Source organism: Monodon monoceros, unplaced genomic scaffold (assembly GCF_005190385.1).
Source record: "Monodon monoceros isolate NGI ecotype Baffin Bay Population unplaced genomic scaffold, NGI_Narwhal_1 Super_Scaffold_19, whole genome shotgun sequence".
Taxonomy (NCBI): domain Eukaryota; kingdom Metazoa; phylum Chordata; class Mammalia; order Artiodactyla; family Monodontidae; genus Monodon; species Monodon monoceros.
Window position 1 is genome coordinate 557755 of NW_021703775.1, and position 22316 is coordinate 580070.

A 22316-nucleotide genomic window follows, 5' to 3' on the forward strand; every position below is an offset into this window, starting at 1 on the left:
ATAAGGCTTTGAACATGATCCAAAGAACGTTTGACTTGTATCCAAACGTCTTCCCAATTATCTTAGGCTTGATAAGAAAAAGACCACCTAGAAGTGGTAAACAGTGAATTATTTCAAACGGCCTTGTAGGATTTTAAGCCAAGATTCGCTCACTAGCCTGAGTTTCTCTCCGGCCAGAGGAAGCCGTGCGAAACACCGTGAAGTAAGCAAGTCCGTCCTCTCGTCCACTGACAACTGTTCAGCCCTTCCTCCCCCCCGACGAGTGAGGACTCTGTGTCCCCTACAGCGGAGAAGGTGTGTGTCTGGATAAAACACCCCACAGCCTTGGAGGCTTAATGAGGCAGACTTGCAGGAAATACGAACTCGTATTTTATGAGAGGGGTGAGCAGTGGGACCTCTGCTACAGGAGAGACGTGAACCGAGCAGCAGTTCAGCCCATGCCTCTTCCCAGTGATTAGAAACACAGGCAAATGGGCGCCTTCTGCTCCGAATTTCTGGTGGGAGAGCATTTAGGAATTTGGCATCGAGACCCCCAGGCTGAAAACCCCGCACCATTCTGCCTGCATCCACAGTATAGTTTTTAATAAATACTTTGAAGATTTTTGTTGCTGGTCGTATATTAGGTGACAAAGGCACGCTGAAGGGATCCTGATTCTTGCTGTCAAACGCAAAGACAGCTTCAGACCTCTAAGCACAGTCTTAAACTATATATTGATTATCTTCAATCACTGATAATTCTTTGAACTCTAAAACAACACTAAAAAATAAAGCAATTGGTTATAAATTAACTGAAATACAGTTTACTCTGTAAAGTGCATGCACAAATGTTTAAAAAATACATGCATACAAGTATTTTAATGGCAGACTGGCAGCATCCTGAGATTTTTTTTTAATGGTAAAACAGTATTTCAGCAATTTTTGGAAAAACCAATAATTTTCTCCTAAGTCCACCTTGGCAATTTCCTTTTACATGATAACATAGCAGCAGCAACATTTAAAAAATGTTCACAAAATTTGCTTTGCATACAAGTTTATCAGGAAAGACTGGTCCAGAAACTTCAGGATAAAACTTTTTACAAAGTAAAGTAATTCACCACTTTTAACCTAAAATTGATACTTAAACATTCCTCTTGCAATTTAAAAGTGTCATTTATGCCTCCTACTTATAGGAAATAAAATCTAATTATGAGATTTGTAATGAAAAATTTGAAACACACATCAACATCCTTCTCTTCTAGTAAGATTACAGAAATTAATTTCAATGTGTTTCCCCAAAAAGTGAAAAAAAGTTTAACATATAATCATGGCTGTGGTAAATGAATTTGAGTTTACAAATCTCAGTCAGTGCACTTGTTTTTAGTTTGTAAGGTGTGAAACAGCTAGAATTCCTGATTAATGTATGTATTTTTCTAAGGCAAGGCAAGTTCGTTTATGTATAAAGCATAGATATTAGCCGGTTATAAAGGCAATAAGAGCAACACATACACATTCACTTTTTTTTAAAGTGATACATTCCAAACTACATAACATTTAATTTCATGTCCTATTCTAAGACTACATCTTTGACCTTAACCTTAGAAGCATAATTGCTGTAATACATTAAAAAATACTTCATTTCCCCAATATTGTAAAGTATACTGTATTTTCAGATACCTAGTATAAATTGTTTTGCACAAAATTTAAAAAGGAATACTATCAGCTATAACTACTGTGTGAAGGAGTCCACAAGGAGAACAAAATGTAAAACTAAGCACAGTAATTAAGGCGTTTATAACCCTAACAACAAAACCCCAAATCACGTAGTTCTGAATATACTTGCTTCTTATCTTAGTAATGTGTGTATTCATTTGCCACTAGTTTGATAAATGCACTAAGATTCCGTAAGGTCTGTTTCTCCTGGTTGGTTGTTTTTCTTTCTTATATCCTCCCAAACTGCAGTTGCAATTAATTTGCTTTTGAATACAAAGTAAAATAGTGTTTATATTTTTATCTGAGTCACGTAAAAGCTGACTCCTTACTTTCATTTTTACAAGTTATATTTAACTTTTTGGGCCTCAATTAAAATGTAACACTTAACCATGTTCTTCTGCTCTTAAGTACAGTTGCCATTTCAAATTGATAAGGGTTACTAACAAAGGCACATTTTCATCTCATCCATGTTTTAAATATGATTACACAAACTTTTTTCAATGAGAAAAAGGAGATGAAGAAAACCATTCAATAGGTCTTCTTCACTCTCAACTCTTTTGCGATACAGCTTTAAGGAAGGGTGTATTAGGTCAAGCAATGTTGTCATCTCTTATCTTTGCAGAGAAGAGAAAAAATAAGATGAAATTACTTCCTTCCTAAGGTCTCAGCTAGCTTCTTAAGTCTTTTTTTCAGCTCCAACGGAAATTTCTCATAGCACTTCTTACAGACTGGCTTCATGTCAAACTCCACAAACTTATTCCTAAAGATAACAATAATAATAATAAAAAAGAAATTAGTGGAAATGTAGTCAACATTTGTATACAGACAGACAAATAACGTGCAGTAATTTTACTGAAGTAAATGAAGACACTATGCATATTACATCTATATTCGTATTAGCAAAAAACTATGATTCTAATCTCAATTCTAATCATTACGGTAAACATAAAAAATTCACAATATCATTTGAGGGAAGTTGCCCTTGTAAATTGATCTTGTACATCTATCTAATACAGAATGGATGTTATCGATACATTTTAGTCTGTGCTAAGTATACAGGGAATATAATGTAAATAAAATTCAGATAATTAAAGTCAATCACATTTTAAAGTACCATGAGAGCACTTTAAAGAACAGTCATTCAAAGCAAAGAACTGTATTTCTGTAATTTGAACGATCCTCTCTTTACTGAAGGCAAAATCATCTTACTTAGTATTTTACTAAGTAAGAAAAAATCTAACATAATATATAGGTTATTTTGGTTGGCTGTCTGACAGAAAGCTTTAAATCCCTCTTCAAGAGCACAAGTGGGCCAGGTGGTCACATCTGTGAATGGCGTATGTACGGAGAACTCAACTCTTTTTAAAAAGCCAGGGCAATACACACTCTCAATTCACTTGTAAACAATTGTGGACAGGTGTTGAGACGGCCTCCTAGCTATGGGTGATACGTCTCCAGCTGACAGTTATGAGCGCTTATCACCATTGAAATCATGGGTCCTTAATTGTGAATGGAGCAAATGCAGAATTTTACAACTTGCTCATTTTCTGTGAAATTTGGGACGGGTCCGGTGATACGCTGTCAGCTGTGACATATTATTATCTCTGCTGATATAATTTTAAAGAACAACATTAATGACAAAGTTAATTCCTGACCACACATTTAAAGTGAAACATCTTTTATTTTAAAGCACCACATGGGGATTATTTTTACTGTTTTTCAGAGATCCTAATGCTGACAGTTATTCACATGATGTTACATTTCAACTAGCAATTTGATTTAAATAGTACCACTGAGGTAAAAGTTCTCCCAAAGTCTTCTTAGAACAAAAGCTATTAAAACCACCATGTTTTTGATGAAAGAAATAAATTATCCCTGCTCCCAGAGATAATGCTAAACAAACCTTACGTTGTTTTAATCTTATATCTGAATTTTAATTCCTCTTTAATTTTAAACAATAAAAGAACTTTTAGAGCTCAGAACACAATGGTACTATGAAGGAACTGGGACAATCATGCTAGCAATTTAAGAGAATTTCCAAGATTGAAATATTTCCCATAAAAATCAGGAATACAATTGAGTTTGAAAACATCAAGAAAATGAGTTCATAACCAGCAGCATGTGGGCAGTGAATGAAAGCACATATACACACACCAGAGATGCCGTATCTTATTATGTACCTTAGAGGGTCTCTGCTTAGACAGGAAACATGCTGAGAGGATTCAGTTTAATACAGAACTTAGAACATGCAACACTGGAATTGATCAAATTATATTATTTTAGGCAAAGAAACCAAAAACCAGGATTTTAAAAGCTGCAATTATCAGACAAGAATACTTTGAAACTTTTCCAGTATCTATTAGGAGATTAGAATTCTTCCCTTTGAATCCACTGGAAAAAGAAAAAAGAAATCTATACCATATTGTGATTAAAAGAACGAGCTGAGAGAGTCTACAGGTTCAGGGACAAAAGTGAAGTACAAGCCAGTGTTAAGTGTGAACCCTTCTCAAGGTGTGGAACTTTAATAATTAGGCAGAAGGACCAGCTCTACATGGGACAAATGCTTCTATTTCAACCTCTCGTGGCTACAGATACATGCCCGAAAGTAACGAAAAACGCAAGAGACAAAAACAGAATGAAAACATATTCTAAAGGACTAACCAAAGGAGAAAGCAGTGAAAATGCTGACAGAGGGATAGAAAAGTTTACAAACAGACTGGCTTTTTCTTTTTCTGCTTGTCCTTATCCTTTGCTTCTCTCTCCCGTTTGGCAAGTCGCCTCTTAAATTCTTCTGGCATTTTCTCATAACAGTGTTTGCAGACTGGTTTTAGATCAATTTCAACAAACTTATCCCTTTGCGCAGGACAGAGAAGGAACAGGAGAAAACAGGGAACAATTAAAGGAAGAAGCTTTGCTCTTAGAAGGCCTGAACAGAAAGAAGAAATAAGGCATCAGATCATTCTTTTTAAACTCTGTTAACAACGTCCCCTAAGCGCTCGTCGCGGGGCCTGCGGGAGCCGAGGGCAGACTTACTTGAGCGTTAACTTGGCGCTGCAGGTGGAGCAGGAGAAGCAGTGCACGCACCAGGCCTTGTTGAGGGCGGAGACCACTAGGGGACAGGAGGGGGAAGTCACTCACCACACCCACCCGTCCCCTCCCGGGGTGGGCGCCCTCCTCAAGGGCTTTTCTCACCAAAGAGCCACACAGGGCACTAAAAATCTCAGTGCCATTAACTGACGTTCACAGGATCAGTCGACGTTATTCATTAATTTATCTCATCACGTTGTCAGAACACACAACCCCAGCTCTGCATTTGTCTCCCACGACTGTAGGCTTCCCCTTAGGGAAGATCACCGTTGCCTTTTCAACCCGTGTTGGTGGTTCATGTTTTCTTCTCCCGTGAGGCATCCGAACGGCAGGTACCAGATCTGCACGCCGACGCCCCCCAGCCCCGCCCCAACTGCCAAGCTGTGACTGCGCGCCCGGCTTTCCTAGCACAGCAGGTAATTAAAACAAAGTCCAGACGCTGACTCACCGGCCTGCAGGAGCCTGTCTTCCAAGCCAACACTAGGGCAAGAGCTTCCCTCCCCTGGCAGCTGCCTCCCGTGGGCGGGGGTAAGATTTATTCCCAAAGGCACTAGAGATCACTTTCCTGAAGCCACCCCTTCGTGAAGGGCACACGGGCAGTGTTTCAGAAAGCATTGGCAGAGTTAGGCTCTCTGCTCAGAGGCTGCAGCAGGAATGTTTGCAACTTCGCCAGGAAGCTTCTGGCAGAACTTGCTGTGCCTGTTGGCAAACACAGCTGCTTCCTTCCCGTCCACATCAATCAGGGACGAGGGGGCGGGCCCTGGAAACACCCAGAGATAACTGCCAGGGTGCAGGGGACCCTTCCTAAGTGCTCCCAAGAAACACGCCCTGCAGCTTCCGGAAGGAGGGACTGCAAGGAGAAGAGGCCTTGGGGTCAGCCGCTCCTATGGTAACGACCCTAGGCACTGGCCTAAAGTATCACCATAAACGAGCAGCAAGCCCACCTCTTTAGGAGTTAGCATCTCCCTGCTGGAGAACACTTGGAAAAAGTAACCGATAACGATCGCATTCCAAACAACCTTTTTCAATCTTCACATGACCCAAGGGTTTTTGTGTCAAAACGGTGCCCTACAGGTTAAAACCGCCGCAGGTACTTACCATCACCTTCTATAACACGGTTGCAGTGGAAACAAACATCACCAAATAGCTGAAAATGGAAAAAAAGAAAAAAGTAAAGATGTGTTACCACTACGTATCAGAACACCAAACACTTAATATAAATAATTTCAGTTCTTTGTACGACTTAAAAACAAATACCTGGCTACCTAAACCCAGAATCTGCCATTACTAGAGAGAGAATCAGCAAACGTTCACTGACTAGTGTTTACTTCCTACAATGAAAAGAATTTACTCTTCCTCATGATCAAAAACAAAGGCTCTGGAAACGTTCTGGATTTCGGGAAGCTAGAGGAGCACGAAAACCCCACACTGGGTCTGGTGCTGGAGTGGAAAAAAGGCCAGAAGGACTTTATGGTGACAGAACTGGAATGGACAGATTGAAGTCATCGATACAGATAGCTACGGTTACGTAAGAGATTCCCGTATTCTTGGGAAATGTACACCGCAGTATTTAGGGGTGAGGACCATGGGGAACTCTTGGGAAATGTACACTGCAGTATTTAGGGGTGAGGACCATGGGGAGCTCATTATCAAACGCTTTAGAAAACATGCGCGTGCGCTCATAGGTCCGTAAACTTGTGTATGAGGAAACGTGCATTCACGTAAGTGTCGTCTTCATAGAGAGGGCAGGACACACGCATGCTGAAGCCGGTAGTAAACCTGAGTAAAACAGGTATTTTCTTTGTATTTTTTTATTTTACAACCTTTCTGCGAGCCTGAAATGATTTTCCAAATGAAACGTTAAAAAGCAATCGCTGGAGCCCAACGTACATCTTCCCAGAGCTCTCCCTGTGCTTAAGTATTGAGAGGCTCAGGCTCATACACGTGTGTGTCGTAGCCCACGAGCCCCGTCACTACCTGGTTGTAGTGGGTTTCACAGTACGCCAGGCCCTTCCTCTCGTAATGGCGATGTCCGAGAAACGGTTTCTCGCACTTGGCACAAACAAAATGCTGAAAGAAATGGCGTTAGGTCATACTTGGATTGCTGTGTTTTATTTACACAGTGAAGCAAAACCCCAAAGCTGAAGTAGCTCAGAGGAGATCCGTGACAGCCGGGGCTGCTTATGTCGGTGGCCCTGTAGTGCATCCAGCCTTCGTCCAGGCGTCCGGAGGCCTAGACTCGACAGCACAGAATGAGGACAGAGGTGAACGTGGGGACACGTCTCTGGGCTGGACCAGGACACCTCCTGCCTCAAGGATCTAGGAAGCAAGAGCACTGCTTGCCTCGCCACTTGGAGGTCACAGAGCCGTGTAGAATCTATGTTCTTAGTCTTCCACGAGGTCCACATGTGCCCCTCAGCATCCCCCAGCCTCGCCAGCGCACCTGAGCCTCGGGCGTGCGAGGGCCCCGGTCACGGTACTCACCTCCACGTGCCACTGCTTGCCCATGGCGTTCACCACGCGCCCTTCGATGGGCCGGCGGCAGGCGCCACAGATGGGGACCCCCATCTTGTCGTGGCACGGCAAGCAGTACAGCTCCCCCTTCAGCTCCCGGGCGTCGGCGGTCAGCTCCTTCCTGCCCACGAGAAAGGGACCCGCTGAGCAGCACCGCGGCGAGGCGGGCAGGCAGCCGGTGCAGCCCCTGTGCCTCCGGGGTTCCGAAGAGAACCCGCAACGACCCCTGTAGCTGCTTTACTCCCCCTCGGGGGTGGTCAGAGTAGTCTGATCAAGACGCTTGAACAGGCTTCAGATTCGTATCCAAACATCCGCCTCGTGCGGTGCTGACAAGCCGGACACACACCACCGCGCCGGCCACAGCTACCGTCCCCTGTCTGCCGTCACTTTAGAGTCCCTCATCTTCCTTAAAACGCTGGGGAGGAGTATCCCAGGCGTGAGGACAGACCCGCCGATGTTATCTTCCCAAAATAACCGAGGAGTTTGGAGACTAGCTCCACTTACTGACGCTCACTAGCAAGCTGCTAAGAGTAGTTTTAGGTGAACAGAAAATACACAGACGGAACGCTCAGACCGGCCCTCCTCCAAATGCTTACGTTCACTACTATTTTCAGTCTCCTGAGTCAATAAACAGAGATGGCCCCAAATCAAGATGAATTTCATCGGGTTTAAACGATTCTTTAGAAGTGCTCATGAACCATGAACCGAGGGAGGACAGGCAAGAGAACGAGATAAGGTAGAAACTGAACTCCCAAAAGAAGCTGTCTGCGAGCCTTCACCCCAGCTCTCCACTCCCTACCGTAACTTAGCACGGATGGTCACGCCGACTAAAGTATCTTTTCCATTAAGTTCTTATATTAGATGGCAGATTCCGAAGCTCACAGCCTAACAATTTATCATGAGCTTTTGAGGAAAAAAAAAAATTCCCATTAGGTGTAAATACAGCAAAAGTAACAAATGTAATTTAAGATAACACTCTAATGTCACACCCTGTTATGCACGTACCAAGATGAGACCTTTTTAAGTTTTTTGTTTGTGGGGGGATCCTGGACTGGAAGAACATAGTTATGAAAAACGGTTGTGGGAATCATTAGGGATATTTTAATACGAGCTGACTATTTAAAGGTATGTGTATACGTTCATGTGTACACGTACACACACAAATGTGGCAACGTGTTGCCTGGTGAAACTGAATGAACGGTATGGCGGGTCTCTATGCATTAGTCTCCTGACTCTTCTACAGTTTTAACGTTTTCCAGATTAAAAGTTGAAGGAAACCGATTTGGGTGCCAGAGTAACAGAAAGACTATAGATCAGAGTGATCACTGGTTCCCTCTATTTGTACAATGAAAAGGAAGACACCGCAGTACCCGCAGTTGGCACAGTTGAAGTGGTCTGGATGGTAGGGGTCGTTCTTGAATATCAGAGGCTGCTCGTCAATGATGGCGTGACACTTCTGGCAGATGTATTTCCCAAGGCCTCGGGCCTTCTCTCGGTTATGGCAGGGGCGACACAGATGTCTAAACAGAGCCAAAACTGTTTTAGAAACTTAAATTTAAGATCTAAGGTTCTTCCTAATAATTGAAAAAAAAAGATTCCCATATCTATGAAAAGAAATTAAAGAAACCATTTCTTTAAACATCACCGCTGGGCTTAAGAGAGCAGAACCGAGCCCCGACTTTTCACACGGAGAGTTATTTATCCCTCCCAGAGGACCAGACTGATGGCTGAGAAACTCCCTGCGGCAGCCTCTCCCGCAGACACCGGGCCCCACGCCCCAACTCCGTGTCCGAGGCCCCAGGCAGCACGCGTGACCGCAGAGCGTCACTCTGCCCACCCGTGCCCCACGGGTGACAGGGTGCCCTGCTCCTACCTCCCGGCGCTCTTGACAAACCCGATGTCTGCCAGGACGCCCTGGCAGAGGTCACAGCGGAAACACTCGGGGTGCCAGCTGTTGTTCATGGCTTTGATCACTCGGCCGATGGTGAATTCCCCTGCGGAGCGGAGCACACGGGCTGCAGCGCAGCGTCCCCGCCCTCGGCCGCCGGCAAAACACCGGCCCCTCTCCCCAGTGTGCGGCTCCCGCACAAAGCGCTACGTTAGAAAAGTGCTTCCGTGTCATCTGAGTCCTTGTTTTGGGTTCTGTAGCTGCCACACTTTCAGGCTGTCTATCACATCTCTGAATCGGCTTTTCCAGAGGAGGTACTGGGCTCTCCCTCTCCCGAAGGTCTTTTTGTTTTTTTCTGGTCATGGACACAGAAAACAGAAATCCACCGCACGTTTTCTCGTACCACATACTTAATTTCTTCCTTCATTCAACCTTGTCAGCATGCTACTCGGTGCCCCCAGTCTCTCCTGCTGTGTGACACGCAGGCCACCCCTGCGCGTCTCAAGGTCCCCGCTGAGGCCGCCCGGGCTGCGCTGACAGGGAAGAAAGGAATCCTACGGGGCATCGAACAGAAGTTCGGTGAGTCCTGGGCTTACCTTCACCCTACAGGCCCTGAGAAGCGTCATTAACATTACTGACGGGAAGAGGGCTGACGAAACACCGCACCTGCACGCTTTCCTTCCTATGAGCACGTGCTATGAGGTCGTTCTGAAGGAAACTTACTTTTCACCGTGCATTGGGCAGTGGAACTTACCACACTGGTGACAGCAGGGAGCAAAGAGCATCTGAAAGTCATGTTCACAGTACTTCCTTCCTTCAAACTGAAACAGAAAGTACCAGCGACTTGTAAATAAGAAACAATCCCGGGATGAATGGAATTTTTCTGCGGAGACTGTAGGAAAGAGGTTTCTGGACTAAAGCTCTGCCCAGATTCTGTAATCCTCCTGAGATATGTAAAGGCAGACACACTTTGGTACCTTCCCGGCACCTAGTGTGGGCACAGGAAAGACCCGCTGAGGCCAGAACTGATCCTCTGCCCCCAGAGAAGGGTGAGCTCCTCCCACAGACACCCCCCCGGAAAATGTGCACAGACGTACAAACCTCCCCCCACGTTGAAAATACGTACTTACGAACAGTAAATATGCTAGCATATTTTAAAAAAATAAACATTTTTAAATGGGGCCAAAACCCGTTTAAAAAAATATCCTTTTCCTACAGGTGGAAAATTTATCCTTCATTTCTCTCCTTGAACTGTTTTCCTTTCATTTCCCCCCAAAAGTTTTATGCTACAACAATACTTTTTCCACCAAGGTCTTTAACTGGTCATCCTACCATATTTCTCTGCAATTAAAATGTATTGTGAAACTTTAAAATTTGTTTTACTTTCCAAATCCATAAGGCCCTAAAGGTTAACATTCTTCTTCTTCTGGATTAAGTTGTCATTACAATGATTATTGGTATACAAATGATGAAAACATAGGTATGTTACGAATGTTACATTTTCTTCACTATTTAATTATTTACATGAGAAGCAAACCCTAATGAGATGAGCAGGGCCACTCTGTACCCTCACCATTATTTCATGCTTCCATGGACGAAGATGACCGACCACTGGAAGACTCAGGGTTCAACATTAATTCTAGATTTATTTTCTATTTTGGGGGTTGCTCGTACCCTTTTCATGTAAATAAGTCATGGGAATTATATAATGCGTTCCTTTGACTCTCTGAGCTCCTTACAAGTTATCTGTCAAAATCACATATTGTTTGATTATCAAAATCCATGCTTAATGATGTTCCAGTTGTCAACTCAATCTCCTCAATTATGGAAGTCAGCTGCAGATTTAGCTCATTCAGTTGACTGACCACATCCCCTACAGCTCAACTGGCCTTCCGGGCAAAGCAGATTTATCTTGTGCCAGAAAACGTCTTACTTCGTTTTTAAGCTCAAATGAATGAGCTCTGATACATTTAATGAGTCTATTTTTTAAAGTTACAAACAGAAGGTATTAACTCAGTACACTACTACTCAATACTGCGTCACAGTGCATTGTAACGTGTAGCCCAAAGCAGAAGTTATTTATAAGTGAGATGTGTGCCTTTACTGAGAGTATATTGTGTACATCCATAGAAATCTGATATCGAGCTTTCAGCAGTCAGTTTTTAAAGAAACGTAATATAAAAATGCAGAAATAACTGTACTTAGAAATGATCAACTTTTTACCTGCCACCTCGTCTTGCTCAGTGGAGGAAGGAGACACAAACTGTCTCAATTTGCCACTTAAGTTTACTAGTGAAAGGCTGGGTAATGGTAACAAGGCGTCGTAAAGCCTTCAGAAGGATAGTGTTTTGTGGCTTGTGTGCATGCGCGAGTGGCAGTTTTAATTGATCAGTTTTTAAAATCAGTATTTTCGATGGAAATAACTCGACCAAAGACCTGTCACAGACTTTTGAGACCCATTAAAATGAAGTGTAAGGAGAAAAATAAATGATCAGCAATGACTCTGCATTTAATGAAAAGGGAAAGACACATATGGCTTAAAAAAACAAAGCAAAAGGAGGCCAGCAGTTGGCATATATGCTGTATTTGTTAGTAGAAGACTGAAAAGCTTAGGGCCGGTTGTGGTTGGAATAAGTCTTTAAAGCTGTGATTCATGCGGGCAGGACACGGTGGGGCTTAAGGACCCTGCCGTGGACGGACGCAGACGCAGCCCGGCTGGACCGCGACCTGCTCGGGGCCCGGTGAGCGGCACGCCTGCTCTGCTCGGCTCCCACCACGCCCGCCCTTCCGCAGGCTCTCTGCACGCCTCTCTCTGCCTTAAAACGATGAGTCCTTTTGAAATTAGGGGACGAGATTAGGGCAAAGTCCTAAAAGACCGTTGTCACGACGACTCCCCACATTCCCAAACCTGCCATCTATCTGCAAACAGAACAGCCGATACGGCTCCTCAGCTGGGCTGCATCCTTGGCAAGAGAACACATAAGGCCGGGAAAGGTGGGCAGCCCTGTGGGTTCAGGGACCCCAAATCTCTTCTGATTGGGGTCCTAGAGCAGTTTGTCTGCAGAGTAGGATTTCACATCCCTTCCTTTCGTCAAGGGCGAGGACTAAGCGCTATCGGGAATGCAAAAACATCATCAGGCAAACCGACTTCAGGGTGAACAACAGTCCCTGAGACCAGAACCTGAGGGTCCAGGAACGGGCCCTTGAAGCCATCCCTATGGCAACCCCCCTGCATGCCCGGGGTGTGCTCCCCCTAATGAAGACTTCTGAAAAGGGAGAGCTTCTTTTGCTAGAACGAGCTGCCTCTTTTCTAAGCATGTAGAAATGATCAGACATACTCTGGCTCGATTTCTGAGCGCAGGAGAAAGGCCGGAGGCTGATCCAAAGTAAAACTCTAGGGTGTGAAATGAAGAAAAGTCAGAACGCATCAAGTTGGAAGAATCAAACTTCCATGAATACCGTCTTTCTAGGTACAACCCAGAACTGGTTTATCATAGAACAAGTCTGTAGAATAAGAAAAATTAATGCTCCAAATTCGCAGCGTTTAACAAAATGCCAAAGAAGCCTGCGACCCGCCAGGATGGGGAGGGGACCCTGGCCAAGAACAGCCCTGCTTTTCATGGTTCTAAGTTTGGTTGGGAGTTCCGTGAAGATTCTCTTTGGGGGAAAAGAAGAATCCTGCCGCTTTAAAGAAAGCTCAGAATTTGAAACTGTGCTGATGGTCTCACCTCCAGCCACATGCAGATGTGAGAAGTCTTCCCAGGTTTCCTGCCCACCAGCCTTGCCCCCAGGGTCCAGCTTCCTGAGGAATCACTATTCCTTCCATATTAGAGGAAACCAGGGAAGTAACCTCTTTGTAAAGTCTTCCCACTAAATCACTCACCACAGATTGGACTTTCCTGTTATGCATTTGTGATGGGGGGGCAGGGGTCACATTGGGGGAATTCACACTAAGGAGAGAGAAAGGTGAGGTGTCCTGAGCCGAGCTGGGCAGGCTGCCTGGCCTCCCCCGCTCCATCCTGTCGGTAACTTTTCTGGAATCACGTCACTCTGGAACGGTTGGTTCCACTTTATTTCACAAACCATTTCCTTTGGGGAAAAATTAAGATAATCCTTTTGGAGGAAATCCCTGATGTCACAAAATGAGATTTAGGAAATGGTGTCATGGCCACACACAGTGTCAGGGCCTGGGGGCCAAATGGGTGTTTCCCCCTGGAAATGGCATTTAATCAACCGCCTGTGACTTGGCCGTTTTACAAACACTTCTCCATGTTATTGGAGAATGACGGGCAACACTGACAGCCCATGACGACAGGCTTCCCTCTCAAGATTCAACCGCAACACCAAAGTAAGGATCACGAATCACACGCAGTGTTTTGTTCTTATTTGATCACTGTCTTCCGATATGGATAAAGTTAAAAGATGGATAACTTTTGGGGACTTCCCTGGTGGCGCGGTGGTTAAGAATCCGCCTGCCAATGCTGGGGACACAGGTTCAAGCCCTGGTCCAGGAAGATCCCACGTGCCGCGGAACAACTAAGCCTGTGCGCCACAACTACTGAGCCTGCGCTCTAGAGCCCTCGAGCCACAAGTACTGCAGCCCACATGCCTAGAGCCTGTGCTCCGCAACAAGAGAAGCCACCGTAATGAGAAGCCCGCGCACTGCAACGAAGAGTAGCCCCCGCTCGCCGCAATTAGAGAAAGCCCATGTGCAGCAACAAAGACCCAACGCAGCCAAAATAAATAAATAAATTTATATTTAAAAAAAAGATGGATAACTTTCATAATCATTAGTAATTAAGAGTTATTTAAAATTAAAATGTAGAAGTAGAATCTTTTAAAAGAGAAAACAATTTCAGTTTGGGGAGCCGGTTCTAGTTACTACACAGAAAGTATGTCTTGGCTTCTGGTAAATGATGACGGTATTTTCGTTACAGCTGAGTGATGAGCTGCCCAAGGATGCGGACAAGCACATCTTGTTTTATCGTACTTCGCAGACAGTGTGTTTTCTACACACTGAAGGTTTGTGGCAACCCTGCTTCCCGCGAGCCTGCCGGCGCCATTTTCCCAACAGCATTAGTTTAAATTAAGGCATGTAGGTTGTTTTTCAGCCATTATGCTACTGCAACTTAACAGACTACATATAGTGTAAATGTAACTTTTCTATGTTCTGGGAAACCAAAAAATTCGTGCGACTCGCTTTATTGCCATACTCGCTTTGTTGTGTGGCCTGCACCCAAACCCACACTACCTGAGGTCTGCCTGTACTTATCTCCCCGTGCCAATTTACACAAGAAGGTGTATGCTTTCTTTAGGGTCTTTCTTAAGTGAGTTCTTTCTAGAAATACTTTCTAAATACATTTTATGGCACAAGAATTCACTCTGACTGCAGTCAGATTCTTAGAGACGGACCACAAGGAGGTCTTGTTCTGTGCAGGGCTCTGCGTACATGGCCTGGGGAACGAGCCATTTAGAACCAACCTGCTGCCAGCACAGGGAAGTTCATTACCTACGGGAAGAGGTGTTAGTGCAGCAGGTCGCGGCCGAGGGTGGCTGTGCTCCCCAGGGGAAAGCCAGCAATGTGTGTAGGTACTTCCAGTTGTCACAACTGGGTATGTAAGGGGAGACCAGGGATGTTTCTAACACCCTATGACACACGGGACGCCCCACAGCGAAGCGCCATCCAGCACAGAGGGCCTGCAGCGCGAGGACGGGGACCCTGCTTGGAGCGTGCCCGGGGCCGGCTGACCAACGAGCACTGCGCGCGCCGCCTGCTCCAAGCTCATCACCCGGCGCTGCCGCACGACGTGGCCAGCAGACGCACAGCGTGGGAAAGAGAAAGCGACAGGGAGGGAGCAGCGGACCATGGCAATAACAGAGCCTGCCTTTCTTCTCTGTTGCTCCCCTGGAATCTCTCTCCTAAGCCTTTGTCATAATTACGCATTTCAATAAAAAGATCTTAGATTGGAAAAGCGTATGTCAGGGAAAGAACACCGTATTGGATATTAGGGACCAAACTAGGTTCGAATCCCATTTATGTCACTCATCTGCTGTCAGCAAGCTCATTTCAGCCTCTCTGGGCCTCAAGGAAGAAAAGGCTTTCCAGGGTGTGGAGACCAATGTCTGCTCAGCGGCAGGCTCCCTAGAGCCCCGTAAATGTGCTCTGGGTCTGACCGCCCTGCTCCGGCTTAGGGGCCGGAGAGCCTCATGAGACCTCAGCCCCTGCCCCACCCCCTCTCCCCCTGCTCCCCTCACCCTCTTCAGCCCCACCCTCCGGCTGTGGGTCACTGGGTCCCCTCTTCCGCTCAGCCCCCCAAACTGTCCCCTGCCGTTCCCAGCCCGAAAGCCATTGCCCTTCACGGAAAGAGAGATTCTCGTTCCAATTGCACAGGTTTCTGTCGTAGGGAACGTGTGTTTCTGGGACACAGCAGGAGCTGGAAAAATGCGTTTGAGTGGATAACATGGTGTCCCTGAGCTGTGTCTTGACACGCTGCGCCACAGGCTGGCCGGGAGCTTCCCTCCCAGGGGCACTGTTTCTATGGGAAGATGCTGTCGAGTTGGCCAACAACTGACTTACTAATGACCTTTAAAAACCACTGTTCCTTCCTCAGGAATGGCCTGTAAAACAGAAAAAATTTAAAATCTGCTTGGTAGAAGGAGAAGGAGAAATCAAACAGTGGCCAACTCTGGGTATCCCATAACTACGTATACGTATCATCACATAGAGAGACACATGCAAATGCGTAAGGAGGTGATCACATACGTGCATGCGCGCGCGCGCACACACACACACACACACACACACACACACACTGTCGTCCTCGCTCACAGCTCGTGGTCATCCCTAGACCAGCACCCCCAAAGCAGACATGAGAAGGAGGTTCCAGGACTGGTCAGAATGAACACAAGCGAGCGCGGGCCACGTGGTGACACCACAGGATCAGGGAGAACAAGTGCTGGGGAAGAAGAGGAGACACAGAGAAGAGCTGGATACGGAGGGGGTGCCCCCTTCCCCCCCAAACAAGAGCCCCTTTAGGACACAGGTGCTGGGAGTTGTGGGGCAAGAGGAAGCGGGCCGTGCTGGGGCGGGGCGGGGGGCACCTGCAGGGCCGGCGGGCGAGCCCCAGACACCCGCCACCGTCACTGCCCAGGGCCACCCCTGCCCTCGCGCATGCCGCCCGCCAACCGGTACCCACCTCATAGAAGAGGCCCTCGGGGAACTGCTGGAAGCACTGGGCGCACACGAAGCACTGCTCGTGGTACAGCTCGCCGTTGCTATTGACGATCTTCTCGGCGGGCGCGAAGCCTCCCCGGCAGCGCTCACAGCTGGCGTTGGCCAGGGCGTTGGCCATGTTGCTGCAACACACAAGGGACACAGGTCACGGACGGCGGCCCTTCCCGGGAGCTCAGTCTGAGGCCACAACAATCATATCTTGTCCATAAAGCCCACTTTCCCGCTTGCGACCCAAGGTCTCAACCCCACCCAGCGTCCGGGGTGCAGACCCTCTGGTTCGCCGACATTCCTGCATCCCCTGCCAAATGCCCACGACGCACCCACACCGCCTTCCAGGAGGCAGGGATGCAGGGGGTACCGAGAGCCGCCTCAAGGGCTGAGCCGACAGCCTGACAAGTGGCCTCATTAAGTCCCCCTCACGTGGGTCCGGACACGCTGAAGGCCCGGCCAGACGTAGGCCCCCTCGCACCCGCCGTGAGGGCCTGCCGAAAGCAGCTTCAGTAGCTCTACAACCCGCCAAATGCCTTAGCCCTATAATCCAATTGGGAAGACAAACGCTGAACACTAATATTACAAAATGTATCTTAAAAGCACAGAATTTTCCACTCTGAAGATCATTTTACAGATGGTGAAGCGCAGGTTCAGAGCCCAACGAGCCCAACCTTGCAAAGCTGTCCAGCTCACAGGAGACACAGGCCCAGAATCCAGGTCCCCCGCCCACGAGTCACAACCAGATGATGGCGTCAGGTCAAATGCTCGAGAGGACGTGAGAGGTCCCTCTACGAGACCCCGGCTGGTGAGTCCGGGCCGGGGTCCCCCTGGACCCCAGCACACGCGGGTGCTTCCAGTGAAGGCCCACGTCCCACCCAACCCTGTGCAGCCTGGAGGAAAAGCATACAATCAAGCCCGTGACCAGACCACTGCTTACTCTGAATCTCACATAAAGGAACGGCCTCCAGGTGGGGAGATCCCCAGGCAGAGCAGGCGCTGGCCCAGCCAGCTTCGTGGTTTGCAAGTTTATTTTCAGGTATCCAGACCCCACTCAGAGCGCACGCTCTGCTCTGTGGCCGGCCCCGGGGCAGCTTCTGTCCACCCAGACACCCTGTCAGCCCAGCTGGGGAAGTCATCGCCGACGAACCTTCCCAGCCCCCCAGGCGGCAGGTGGGCGGGGGTCCATCCCACAGGCAGACGGGCTGCCCCGTCCCATCACAGCCTACATCTCCCTGCTTCCTTAGCAAGGTTGGCGCGGCGCATGCTTCGCCCCCGCCTACCCCAGCGGAAGACAACCCCGCCCTCTTCCTCCAAAGCTCTCACCCAGCAGTATCCTGCCCTGTGGTATTCACACTCCACCAGAAGTGCCATGTTCACAACCCCACACCAAGCAAAACTCAATTAAAACGCCATCAGAAAAGGAAGGAAGGGAGGCAGCCTCACTGCTTGTGGCAAACCTGACCTGAGTCTCATACTAAATTAAATTTTCTACTTTGTCACTGCAAAGTTACTGTGGATCAGGGAGAAAAACCCATCAACTCCCTTCGTCACCTGGCTTTGCCATAAGCCAGACGAACAGCGGTAGTTTTATCAAAGCTCTGGAAAGGCTTGTTGCCCTCCCCTTCTCCAAAGTGGGGGCCAGCATCCACAGGCATCCGTCAACGAGGTGTGCTCAGCCCACAGCTGCCCCCATGGGCCTAGGACCATTTTGAGGACGAAATAAGAAAAAGTATATAAAACCACTTTGGAAACCAGAAGGTGCTACTCAAATATGAAGCATTATTATTACTTTAAAACTTTCTTCGAAGAGTCACCAAATTCTCAATGATTTTAGTAGAACCCCAGGAGACCTACAAAAGAAGAAATCCTGGAACAACCTGACTCATGATTTCCTAGATCAGTGACCCTCTCGGGGTGGAAATGTCCTCCCTTTTCCCACGTCTCTGTGGGAGGCCACATTTTCTTTATAAACTTCATGTGAAACAACATATTGCAGAAGGATGAATGCAGGTGAAACAGTTTTATCAAGACAGACATTAATGAGATTTGCAAAAATGTAATACAATGCCACTCTTCCCCCCAAGTTTTCTCATTTTGGAAACAATTTTCATAAAAACTTAATGAATATTAATATGTATTAATATTATTAATGTGCGATGAGCTTATTGTTATTTTAAATGAACTAATAAATACTTAAATTTTTCTCAGTTTTATTTTCTAATACAGTAAATGCTGATAAAACAAAAGCTATTTGGAGACCTCAATGTTGCTTTAAGAATGTAAACGGGTCCCAAGATCAAAATGTTTATCAATGACCTATTTATACTCATTACACTATAGACCGTTTACATTCAAGTTCAAATACTCAAATAGTTAGAAAACAGACACATTATACAAACAACCTTTCCCCACACACAGGAAAAATAAAGTAGTTTTAGAGATGAAGTAATATGTATCTTTGAAGAAGTACTCATTTTAATAACAAGCAGGAAAAGAAACAGAACGTTAGAGGAAACTTCCAGGAAAACAACCAACCAACCAATAGTCTCACCCACCTACTCAACTGTTCACATTATTTCCCTTCCTCTCTTGTCTCTGACCCTCTGGCACTGTGTATTTGTTTTTTAATGGACTGTAGTTAGCGCAGTTTTAGGTTTACAGCAAAACTGAGCGGGAGATACAGAGAGATCCCATACACCCCCGACCCTGCAGGCACAGTGTCCCCGATGGCCAACATCCCCTGGATGGAAAACTGACACACACATTCTTTCCACAGTGACTGTCACAGTTAACACAGATGATAGAAGCTACTTATTAAAAGTCAGGGATGATAGAACTGTCACTTGGTTAGTTGTAATTAATAGGCTAATTTTTCAAAAAAGGACTTCCGCGTCGGGAAACGTAAACCTTGGGGAACAGAGAAGGCTTCGTAACTGTCTGGTCAGAATTGCTTTGGCCGACCTGCTTCCACACATCAGCCACACACAGAAAACCTGACTTCCTCGAGCTTTCCCTTGTTCAAGTGCCTCGTTTATCGAAGCGCGCAAAACAAAACCTCGAGCATTGAAGTGCAGAAATGTAAACCCTAAAAGCGTCTTGACCGTTTATGAAGTATTTTGGTTACAGTGTAATTATAATTGCCCAATTAGTCTTAAACAGAGCTCCTCAGGAGTTGTAAAGAGAAGCAACATCTGTTGCAAAAGCGCAGGGAAAGGATGGGTGGAAACAGAGAATCAGGCCGTTAAATGCTCCTTCTGGCTAATGACTCCCTGGAGGCCCCAGGCACTCCCAGCTCCCAACAGGGAGACCTCAGCGCTGCATGGGCAGCGAGAAGACAGCGCTCTCCTCCTCCGTTTCTGCATTTCGTCCTGGACGCCCGCTCCACCCCGGGAGGCCCCACTGAAGGTGGGGTGATGTCAAAGCCCAAGGCAGGGAACCCGAGCCCCAGGAGAGGGCTGGGAGGGGCACTCACGATTTGATGTAGAAGTCACAAAACTCCTTGTAGACCCTGACGTCGCTGTGCCTGCGCTGCAGCCTGGACACGGCCCTCTCATCCTGGCCGCAGGGCGCCCGGTGTTCCCCGTTACAGGCCACCGGGGGTACCTCCTCGCCCTCCGGGATGGCAGCGGGGCGCGGGCCCGGGAGTGCCATCGCGGAGCGGAACGGGGGACTGGACTGGCCAGGACGGAGGCACGGACACCCAGGCGGCGTCCCGGTCACTCCCCTCTCCGCTCCCACACGTCAGCGGCTCCAGGGTCGCACCGGCCCCTTCACATTAAGAGCTCCGGGCAAGGCAGTTGTGCGGAGACGGTGTGGATTCGCTGAGCGTCTGGAAGCTCCAGGAACTTTCCCCGCACACACGGGACCAGCCGTGCGGCAGCCCGGCCGCCCTCAGGGGGGATGGAACAGCTGTGCAGGGGGTGCAGGCATGAACCCTGCTCTGTGACTCTGGCGCAGTGACAGCTCAGTCCCAGGCTCAGCAGGGGAAGAGCCGGCGTCCAGTTACAACTCCTTCCGTTTGGCCCCAGCAGAGCCTGTAACCAAGGCAGCCAGTCCTTCTGGGTCTTTATCACGTTTAGAAGATAAAGGATAAAGGATGCGCTGCAGGCTCGCTGTGCTCCTTGCACACCACTGCCGGCTCCCATGTACCAGAGTCGGCAGTGAAGTGATGAGGACACGTGTCCTGGGGCAGTGAAAGGGGCCCAATCTCTCCAAACCGACCTCCTGGCACCCCTGTGCCTCCCACCAGACCAAGGGGAACAGGTGGGAATCTAACAAATACAACAGACTAGTGAACACAACGAAAAGCAAGCAGACTCACAGATGCAGAGAACAGACTAGTGGTTCCCAGTGGGGAGAGGGAAGGGGGAGGGGAGGCAGGGGCAGGGGGTTAAGAGACACAGACTACTACGTATAAAACAAACAAGCTACAAGGCTACACCGCACAGCACAGGGAATACAGCCAATATCTTCTAATAACTATAAATGGAGTATAACCTTTAAAAATGGTGACTCACTACATTGTACACCTGTAACTTAAACAATATTGTACAACTAAACTTCAATTTTAAGACGTCAAGAAAATAATTTTGTACAAATTAAAAAAACATTTAAGCCTACATGGTTATATAAGATGCTGAAATTATATTGAGTGGTTTTTTTCTTTCAAAAAAAATATTTAGTGCTCTAATCAATCAAAAAGAAGAAAAGAAAACCTAGGGAGCAGGTGAAAGGCACACTGACTGACAGAGCAGGTCACACGAGAGACAGAAGGGCCATGAAATCACCAGCAAACAGACAAAACGCGTCTGAGACGTCCGCAGCATGACGGCCAGAACTGTAAACAGTGCTCCTAGGTGCTCACTGCCGTGTTCCCAGGAGGTACAGGTGGGGAAACCAGGGCACAAAGAGGCTGGATAACCAGTAAGTAGGTGGTGGAGTCGAGATTTAAACCCAGGTGGTCTGATCCCACAGACGAGATGCTAACTCTCTGTGGGAAAACGGTTACACGTAATTACTGGGGAGCAAAACAGGTTATCTAGAAAGGCTGGGTAGTGCATACAAAATGGGGCTAGAGGCAGAAAATGAGACATGCTCTCCTCATTCTGAACCCTAAGGATCTCAGGGTACAGGTCAGAATGGCCCCGGCCCAGAGCCTGCAGGGGATGGAGCAAGAGGCTCGCCATCTTTAAACAGGAAAGAAACAGCCTCGTGGTTAAAAAGTTTGTTTACAGTGACCGTGTGGGATAGAGAGGGAAGGAGACAGCTGGTGTGGAGAGACACACAGACACACACACACACTCAGACACACACAGACACACACACTCAGACACACACTGACACACAGACACACTGACACACAGACACACATAGACACGCACACACTGACACACAAGACACACACAGATACACTGACACACACAGACACAAAGATGCGTGACAGATACTTGTTGGTGAGTGAAAGGGGCTAATCATCCATCTACCTGGTCTGGGAAACCATGACAACCAGCTGCTGTTGGCACATCTAAAAACATAACCAATTATCTCATTCCCCCCATAACGACTAGTCCCATCTCTGCTAGACAGGAAAGCAGCACTGCGGAGAAGCTGATGGTTCCTGAACACACGACGCAATGAAGTCTCTTATCCAGCAAGGAATTAATGTGAAGGACCTGCAATCACACTTTAAACTTTTTATTTGGACATAATTATAGTCACAGGAAGTTACAAAGATTGTACAGAGAAGACCTTTGTACACTTCACACAGCTTCCCAATGACTACATCTTACGTACAATCAAAACCAGGACTCTGACGCCAGCGCAATGTGTGTACAGGTCTGTGTCACCTTGTCACACCTTGTAGATTCGTGTAACCGCCACCCCCATCCAGACCTGGGGCTCTTCCAGCCCCAC

At 47.1% G+C, this 22316-nt stretch overlaps 1 protein-coding gene across 6 annotated transcripts in view; it reads right to left on the reverse strand.

Moving 5' to 3' along the window:
- Positions 1 to 1266: 1266 nt before the first annotated feature.
- Positions 1267 to 22316, reverse strand: part of LIMS1 (LIM zinc finger domain containing 1) — a 92661-nt gene continuing 71611 nt past the window's right edge. For 3 of the 6 annotated variants that reach the window (XM_029232665.1, XM_029232666.1, XM_029232663.1), the window contains exons 2-10: positions 16375 to 16534; positions 9933 to 9999; positions 9164 to 9284; positions 8661 to 8810; positions 7261 to 7411; positions 6754 to 6846; positions 5875 to 5923; positions 4723 to 4798; positions 1851 to 2449 (exon numbers count right to left, since the gene is read on the reverse strand). In XM_029232665.1, coding sequence (XP_029088498.1) covers positions 2335 to 2449; positions 4723 to 4798; positions 5875 to 5923; positions 6754 to 6846; positions 7261 to 7411; positions 8661 to 8810; positions 9164 to 9284; positions 9933 to 9999; positions 16375 to 16534 — 982 coding nt within the window. In that variant the 3' untranslated portion in view covers positions 1851 to 2334. Of the gene's footprint in view, positions 2450 to 4722; positions 4799 to 5874; positions 5924 to 6753; positions 6847 to 7260; positions 7412 to 8660; positions 8811 to 9163; positions 9285 to 9932; positions 10000 to 16374; positions 16535 to 17340; positions 17545 to 19875; positions 20467 to 22316 lie in introns of those variants that run through there. The other 3 variants (XM_029232662.1, XM_029232667.1, XM_029232664.1) reach the window with 3 other exon arrangements.